Source organism: Solanum verrucosum, unplaced genomic scaffold, assembly GCF_900185275.1.
Source record: "Solanum verrucosum unplaced genomic scaffold, falcon-dt-bn FXZP01000103.1, whole genome shotgun sequence".
Taxonomy (NCBI): domain Eukaryota; kingdom Viridiplantae; phylum Streptophyta; class Magnoliopsida; order Solanales; family Solanaceae; genus Solanum; species Solanum verrucosum.
In genome coordinates, this window is record NW_026020048.1 from 1,440,071 (window position 1) to 1,449,561 (window position 9,491).

Here is a 9,491-nt window from a genome sequence, read left to right on the forward strand (position 1 = left end):
CTCTTAACCACCATCTTTTGATTACATGCATGTGGTTTTCATATTTATAATTATTTAATTAATTTCATTTGAATATTCATCTACTTTTTTTTTTGTTTTTTTTTTTAATGTTGTGGATGGTGATGGGACTTCACGGATGCACATATTAAGATATTGAGGTAATTTGATATTTTATATGATTTGGAAATTCAACCGTCAATATAGATTGTTTTTGATAGTTTAGAATAGTTGCATCCATTTTTTTTATGTTTAACGTACATATAGTAAATGTTGAATTTCCTTGACTTTTTTTTATATTTTTACTTTGTTATATTTTGAATCCTCCTGGTGAAAATTATAATTCCGTCATTTATATAATAGAAGTCATATCTTAGTACATATCGAGAAATGAACAAAACCAAACATATTTGACACTACCGCTGACTTTTACGACTGGATATTGTTTCAGCCAATACATTCATCATCATACCATTGAAAATAATGACCATGATGTTTTGGTTTGATGTTTATTTATTGGCGGGATCTAAGGAAGAGCCGGACCATATATATATCACAAGTTTGAATTCGTGAGCTCCTGATTTCGTGATAATAATTTTATTAATTACGTCAAATTAAAGCTCTCAGTTCTTGTTTTAGAAAATACAATACAACATATATAACTTAGTTTAAGACTGTAAGATTAAAAAATCAGTCTTATTTTCTCTTTATGCTTACTGTAATTTGGTCAAACTAAGACACTTAAAATGAAATGACGAAAGTATTTTTTTACACCTATGTATTTTCTATAAGTGTATGTCGTCCTAAAAGCCTCCTAGTTTTAATGGATGTTAGTCATTGTATTGTATTGAATACAATGATTATTTTAATTATTATTTAAATTTTGTTTATCATATCGCTAAATCTATCATTAGGTGATGAGGAAAACTGAAAAGTCCTATTTTGTGTAACAACCAATTTACTATATTCGTGTCCTTACCTTATTTATTTTTTTCATTTTATTTTTATTTATTATTTAATAATATTTTTTTATTCTATCTTTTTATTATAACTCTAACACATAACCCACTTTTCTTAAATAAATTTATTCTTTAAATTATTAATACATAACATTATATTACGACGAATAACGATATAGAATAATCCATTCACTAAAACAATACCTAACAACCATCCAAATAGATTACTTCCACACTATATGCCCAAACTCTACATGTAAATCTCATTAACCCCCTTATAGCATAATAATTTCACAAGTGGAGTCAATATCAAACCGACCATCCCTTTTATTCACTAAAAATAATTATATGAACGTGACTGGAAAAAACAATTTTGTATATGTAATTTATGGGAATATGAGGAAAAAAAAGGGACGGTGGTACCCTTTTGTAAGCATCTTCTTGGATCTGGATATATTATTTGTTGGTTTCCCTTTACTTTTTTTCTTTTAATTAATTGAGTAATTGACCACATCACTAACTCAATAATCCATATGTAACATATGGTCCCTTTTTCTATACAATTTTAGTATATAGAATGGAACATTTCTCTTACCAAACTCCCACTACCGTCGGTACATATATTTCCACGTCCGAGTTGAGACAGAGGCAGAATTTAAAATTTTAGATTTTTTAAAGTATTTTCATAAATATAGGATTTGAACTACAATTATTAAGTCTATTAAATACGCTTTTTATACATTAGTTTTGCTCCTGCTTGACCTTCCTCTTAGGAACGTGTTTATATACTGTGAAAGTAAAAGGGATAGATTAAACACTTTTTGTCGAAAAAGTAAATTATATATTTAGGTTAAATTTTATTTTTTTTGGGGATAAGTGTATATAAGATTTGAATAGAAGGTGTGCACGCCAAAACATATGGATGTCGATAAATGAAAATTGAAATGTTTTTTTTTAACAGCTACATGAATTAGAAAAAGTAATTGTGATGAAAAAGTGTATTTAAAATTACTTTAAATTACCGTTTTCTTTCATTTTTTAACTAAAAAGTTAATGTTACAACCAGGATTAGCTGTTGTAATAATCATTGTAATTTAACATGTTACAATTTACAACATACTTATAATTAACTAGCTAGTTACCATTTATTTCAGGCTATGTATCGATGAACAACGCTTAATTACTAACCTCTTGGCTCTTGTAATTTAATAGTGTAAATGTCTATTTTACATTGTTGATTACGTTATTTTAAAAATAATCTTTAACGATAATTAATTGACGATAATAACTTAATTACTGAAATATATATATATATATATATATATATATATTAACAGCAATTAACACTTGTTATTGATCAAGAAAAAATGAAAGCAACATTCGATTTGAAATAAATAATTATAAGATGAAATAATACAATAATAATGGGAGGGGATGTTATAGATTGTCTGCTAAAATGAAACCTAAGAGTCATAATTTAATATAGACTGCACCCCACAAGCCACAAGTATCAATCAAAACCATACAATACAACTATTGCTCTCAAGTGATATATACATATATACCTAGAAATTAAATATATATCTTATATCTAGATCTTATTATATACAATTATATTTTATTTTAATTTTACAGATAGATAGATAGCCCCCAAAGACCACCACCCCTTCCACAAGTATATACACACTTTCACATTTAAAAAACAAAAAAAATAGCTAGTGATATACTTTCTCATTTCTCATCACCTTCCTCATAAATAATATTCTCTCTTTCAAAGAAAATTCACCATATAATAATACTCCAATTCTCTTCATCTTCATTTCTCTTTCTTGTATCAAGATCCAAAGGCAAAAAATTGCACATTAGAAATCAATAGGTTGATTGTTTAGCTACTGTATACTAAAATTATAATTCACTACTCAGCTAGCTAGGGATCATTTGTATCGATTTATGGGGTTGAATACTAAGTTGGTTTCAATTGAGGATGATGGTCTAGATAATTGGACCACCACCACCCACAATACTCCACCGGAACCACCGTCGATAAGGCGGCAGCCGCCACCAAAATCGGAGCAATTGAAATGTCCAAGGTGTGATTCAATCAACACTAAATTTTGTTACTACAACAATTACAACAAGTCACAGCCTAGACATTATTGTAAAGGTTGTAAAAGGCATTGGACCGAAGGTGGCACCCTTCGTAACGTTCCGATAGGCGGTGGGCGAAAAAATAAACGTTTCAGGCCTACTGATCCCGTTGATCATATAATTGGAAGGAAACATGTCAGATTAGAAGTAAACGATCAGAGGTGTCCATTAATCACCACGACGAGTATGACCAATAGTATTACAAGTTCCATATTGCCAAGTGTCACAATAAGGGGAAATAGTACTATTACTAGTACTATAGATGAAGATATCAAAAATCTTCCTTCATACTCATTACCTTATGACATATTTTCAAATATTTCTCAAGATCATGGGAATACACATTTTTCATTAATTCCCAATTCTAGTACTAATACTCAATTATCTACAAATGTTTATAATAATTATGAACATATGGGGAAGTTTGATAGTACAATATTGGAGGAGTCAACAATAACTACAATTATGCCAATTACAAGCAGCAATGATCTTCTTTCTCATGAGCCATGGAAAGTTCCAGAAACAAGAAATTATGATCTTATTATAGATGAAAATATGTCAAGTAATTACTGGAATTGGAACGAATTCGAGACGTTGAGTAATGCAGCCGATCTCAATAAAGCATGGGATGATTTAGAGATCAAACCATAAGAGGATGATCAAGAGAAATGTTTGTATATTGATTAGTTAATTAAAGGATTTGTTTTGATGTAAATTTAATTTGGGTTATGCTGGGCTAATGTTCAAGCTAAGTCTTGTTAATTAGTACTATTAATGTTACCATTAACCTTTTTTTCCCTCAAAAAATGCATATCCCTTTTTATAATCAGCTTTCATGCTATAATAATGTTGTGTTTTCCATTCTCTCTTTTGATTGTGAATGAGAAAACAAGTACACAAAGGTTGTGTAGCCTATAACAAAGAATTTAGCGGTAATAATATAATTGTCATTATATTATATTTATCGATAATAATAACTATCAATATTTATAATCAATACTTTATATAAATGATACTAAAGATTTTAGTGACTCTGAATATAATGACATTAACTCAGTTACCGTTAAATGTTGATAGGAAAGGGTGTGAATATTGAGAGGTACAGATTAATTAGAATTAAGAATGGAAGAGACTGATGGGGTCTTATTCCAGCTAGGTAGTGGTGGGATGATTTAGATGTGATTGAATGGAATTGGAAGATTCTTTCTTGTGGATATATATGTCTAATCTCTTTACATCAATAATTCTTCACAAGATTTATTTTCTTCTCTACATCTGTCTAATTGCTTGGGGAGTCATTCCCTCTTGCTCCCCACTTCTTTGTACTAGTTTTTTTTTTATTTTTTACGATCGTGATGTTTGGATTATTTTTTGTGCATTTCAATTAATTTTATGGAATATTTGCCACCTTCTACTAGCAATAGGTATCAGGTAACTCTGTCCACCAAGACTATGACAGATAAAAAAAATCATAGTGTTTTTTTGAACTTCTTGTAAGTACTAGTTTTTTGTTGTTGTTGTTGAATTCTATGGGATCATTTGGTAGCTCATAAAGAAGTATCTTAATTTTGGTATAAGTTAATTAGTAGTTAGTCAGAAAATTACTCATGTATAAAATTTAATACGAAATTTCATTTGAAATTTAGAATGCATTACTAATATATGTGTATAATAAGTTATAGGGAAATTTATGTATTATCTTATACATAATAAAAGATGAAATAGCTAATATCCGCAAAATTAATATCTAATAATTCTAATCATCTACCGAACGAAATGTAACAGTTTGTGCATTATGATTAGTCCTCTGTCCACCATGTATATTTGGTCATAGGAAAAGTTATGAAGAGTTCTCACCAAAAAATGTTATTTATCTACATCGGATTTTATCACTAACTACATAACTTTACAATGATCAAGTGAGGTGAAAATATGTCTTAATTAACTATACATGACATAATAACATATTTTATAACTCTTACCACAATCACAATCACATAACAGGTATTCAACCCCATTTAAATTAACAATTTAGAAATATGCAAATTATGTTTAGAATGGAAAATAAATAATAAGTAGACCCTTCAAGATGATGATGACCTCCAATATAAAAAAAGTCAAGAATATGGACAAGGACTTGGGTATTTGATGGGTAGATATGTCCAAAGAAACTCCTTGCCCTTCTATTGTTATATACAAGTGTGAGTTAGGTGTACGTCATGAATTCAAACACTTCCAAAAGACAAGCCTGGTAACTAAGTGGAGAAGGATAGTAGTAGCGCGGGCAGGCCCATTTTTCACCGAGTTTCAAACTGTGATCCAACAGCTCTCGGAGATGTCTCAGTTGTCAAGAAATATGAATATGCTACTAGAACAGAATGTGAAATGGCAACAGGAACATTAGAATCATCTCAAGGTATCATAAGGTGGACAACCTATTTTTTGCCTCATCAGACCCCAGAAAAACTCTCTTCAAAACATTGTACAACAGAACTCACAAGTAGCAGTCATACCTATCTGTGTCTATATCCCTACTAAGCAATTTTGAACAATGATGAAGGATGCACAAAAGTCGCAACAAATGATCAGAATCTCTAATTTCGTTGAAGTCAAATCACCAACCCGACAGGGTTAAGTATACCACGTTACCAATATCACATTCTAAGTAAGTGCAAAAGCTTAGTGAGTATACAACCAAAACCTCCTTCTCCTCAATGGGTTCACCTGAACGCATTCATCCTTATGCCACCATCCATTCTTGGAGGAATGGATCCTTCATCGGCCTTGGAATAGCTGACGTAGAAAAGTTCAGAGACAATGCCAGTGAAAACAATAAAAGCAGCGCCAGCACCAAAGACTCCCTTCCTCAAAACCTCGCAGGACGGAGGATGTTGTGCCAAGTAAGTCCTATACTTTGTGTGGTAGGCATTCCTAACGGAAGCCGCCAGTAAGCACACTTCAGCAATAAAGAAGGTGACCCTGAGAAATTCAAGACATAATTGTTTCTCACATATTTGACTAGATTCTTACATACATCAGTGAAATCATTATGTCTCTACTCTGGCTAGCAAACACTAAAATGTAGTTCATGAACCATGTGTAGAAACGTACCAGCAGGTGATGAATAAGACAATAGCCCATGATCGGGGCTTTCCTGGTCGCAGTGCCCTCCCACAGCATAAACATCGACTTGCAAACATTATGAGGAGCTGACTAGCTAAAAGAAAGAAGAATGAACCCACACCCAAGCCAGTTGCAACATCTGACTCATACACACAGTAATTATACTCTGCATCTCTGTTGATCGTTGCCTGAAATAAAGAACCCAATAATTAAACTTACTGAAAATGTATATTATTAGTACTTGTTAGAACATGAATAGGTTTATACAATCCTATTAGAATAGGAATAGGTTTACACAATCCTATTAGAATAGGAATAGGTTTATACAATCCTATTTAGAAAAGGAATGGAAATAGTAAATTGTATCCTACTTGGTAAAGGATTGTATTCTAGTGTATAAATAAGGTCTCAATGTAATAATGTAGACACAACAAAAATTCAATAATATTCTTTTCCTATATTTCTCACATGGTATCAGAGCCTCTACGATCTTGATAATTGTCAAGTATAGAAACATCAACCTTATAGCCAAAATAGCTAAGTCAGAAATGCTTTTATAATATTAAACTAAACCTCTAAGCAATTAGCGCAGATATTGATTTCTATCATTTACTTCTTCTAACTGCTCTGAAATCTCATATTTCCTCTTAGGCCACCATCTAAGTTGGCTCCTACAACGACTATAACCGTCCCTGCATGAAACCTATGAACCATGTCCATTTTGAATATGTACGTGTTACTTGGTAACTTCGTCGTTCTTGCAGAACTAGTCTGTCATGATCGGTTCCTGTCTGTTCTAACCTCAAAAAGTCAATGAGAACTCTGATCACATCAGATCACGTAAAGACTCGCATGCTCAGACAACTTCCACTCCACTTGCATTTGAACAAGGACATCAACATTGGTTAACTCTCTTAGAGAGTAGACTTACATATTGGGGTTGATTTAGTACAGACTTAACAAAAGATTATAATCACCTCACCTTCCAACCACACACACAGAGATTCAAGGGAAGAAGAGAGAACACCAAGCAAGATGTAATAATACCATGAAGGTACAAATTGAACAGATTTCGATGAAGTTGATGCATAGTATCTTGAAAGGCAAGGTCCATATGTACTTAAGATCTCTGGCCACGCTTTTTAATCCACTCACTTGTTTATATGGCGATGCGACTGAACAGGTTACTTTTCTAATTTGATTATCCAAATCTTAAAAGACCATCAAGTTACTTGTGGAATCTCAAAGAATCATCGAAACAACCTTTTTAGATCAACTGAATTAAGGATATAACTAGCACTCCTTCCAAGTTTATCCACATCCGAGAAGTTGGATAGGGAATTATCTCTGATCAGACTTGCAAATCTGTTCACGTGCTTATATAAATGAGAATGTGCAAATAATGCTTCTAACTTAAATATTTGATTGACATAACCAAAAGCATCTAAGTCACCAAGTCCTTCATTCAGTTAACAATAATGACCTGATATCACGACAAGCCTCAGCATATGCAAACTAATCTGTAGATGTGACACTATGGCAATAGATGGTAATAAAAGTGAACGAGGTAGATCTATGATCAGATTAGCAAACATAAAACATTATGGAAGCAAGGATCCAATTTACCAACACTGGTCAGATTAAAGTTAAGTTGTTGATGTCGTTACACTTACATTAAGTTCGAATAGGGATAAGTGTAAAATTTATAAAACCTTTATTTGCAAAGAAAATCTAATTAGATTTAAAGACATTACTTACATAAAATGAGGATTAGATTTCTCATATGGTTAAAAAATCATTTTCGTTGTCCAAATGATTTTCTGAGATAATACTTAACTATTACTAGTTGAGTCACCATACAAGAAATGAGAAGCCACTCAATTCAAACCTATCAAGCCGGTCCCATATTGCTAAACCCAAGAAAGAAATAAGACTATATTCTGATAGACAACAACAAGAAGCAGACACATGCAGTAGGCCAGTGGAGGGGCATGACCCTACTTGTTCAAAATTCAAAATACCCACACCCCATCCTTTTTTTAAATTTTTTTGTTAAATCAACTTCTGGGTCCTTCCCTGAATATCACCTCAACAAGCTATAAACTATATACTAGAACATAATCCAACTATCTTCAACCTTGCTAGTGTTAGTCCATAACTACTGTTCATAGTGCACGAAGAATTTTATGGGCTGAGAATTTATTTACCCTCTAAAATAGCTACATAATTTCTTCAATTCCTCAACATACAAACCCACACCAAAAAAACCCCAATACAGTAGTATATAATATGATACTGAAAGCTGAACGAAGAATATAACAAAAAAACATACAGGAAAGAGCAAAAAAGAAGAAGAATTATCGGAAAACAACTCACAGTAGCCCTCCTCTGCTCAGCAGCAACAGCAAGTCCAAAAGCTATCAAATCAAGCACAAAAACCAAAACCAGTAACAGTGTTGAAGCCATCTTGCTATACAAACTTTATATTTTCGCTCTCTGCAACCAAAATCAAACCCAAACAAATATATTTATGCAAAATAAAATTAAAAAGTCATGCGTATACGTAAGCTAGAAACTAAATTTAGACTAAAGCATATCCCAGAAAAAAAAAAAGTATTTGAATTTAAAGGGGTACTTGGGGAGGAAGCAAAAGGTACAAGGCTATGGAAGGAACCTTCTGAGAAGATGTACAAATTACGTTACTTTAGTTTTTTTCAACTTATTTATACAAAAAAAAAAAAAGTTAGCTTTGTTGATACAATATTCCTCAGTCTTCACAATGTTGGAAAATATAAAAATAGGTTTAAGTTTAAACCCAACTTACCTATTTTAAGAGGTGGCTTAGTTGTGTTATTAGTGCAACTAATCTCAGTATAAAAATTTGTAAAAGACAATGTAATATTTAATTGGCTGTGTATAAAAAATATAATATATAAATTATACAAGCATTCTGAGATTAGATATTAAGCCAGTATCACTGCATAAATAATCTATGCATTTTAATTTTTGAATGTACTTGAACCAAACGACCCTTACCAGTACACATTATCCCTTTAACTTATGATATCAAATTAGTTACTAACTTTATCAAATTATTAAAAAAATTTAATGGTAGAAAGCTAGTAAGCTACTGTTTTCCTCTTTAAATAAAAGTGGTCACGTGTGTCCCACAAGGAGCAAATCACGTTAAGAAAAACATCAAAAAATTATAGACGAATAATAAAAATTTTGCACAATTGAATTTACTCACACGCAGAGTTTCAA

The 9,491-nt window shown here is 31.7% G+C and overlaps 1 protein-coding gene across 1 annotated transcript; it reads right to left on the reverse strand.

The window, feature by feature from the left end:
- Window positions 1–5,456: 5,456 nt before the first annotated feature.
- LOC125822663 (uncharacterized) lies at window positions 5,457–8,811 on the reverse strand. Its single transcript, XM_049502096.1, has 3 exons — window positions 8,604–8,811; window positions 6,216–6,415; window positions 5,457–6,083 (listed from the first exon to the last, which is right to left on the reverse strand). Exons 1-3 carry the CDS (start codon window positions 8,691–8,693, stop codon window positions 5,825–5,827), a joined length of 549 nt encoding a protein of 182 aa, XP_049358053.1. The 5' UTR covers window positions 8,694–8,811; the 3' UTR covers window positions 5,457–5,824.
- Window positions 8,812–9,491: the final 680 nt, after the last annotated feature.

Excerpts from the sequence above, each read along its gene's own strand:
- LOC125822663 (XM_049502096.1), bottom strand. The coding sequence starts at position 8,693 with ATGGCTTCAACACTGTTACTGGTTTTGGTTTTTGTGCTTGATTTGATA. Across the intron at positions 6,416-8,603 it reads CTGAGCAGAGGAGGGCTACT|GCAACGATCAACAGAGATGC; the intron begins GTGAGTTGTTTT and ends TCTTTATTTCAG. Across the intron at positions 6,084-6,215 it reads GTCTTATTCATCACCTGCTG|GGTCACCTTCTTTATTGCTG; the intron begins GTACGTTTCTAC and ends TGAATTTCTCAG.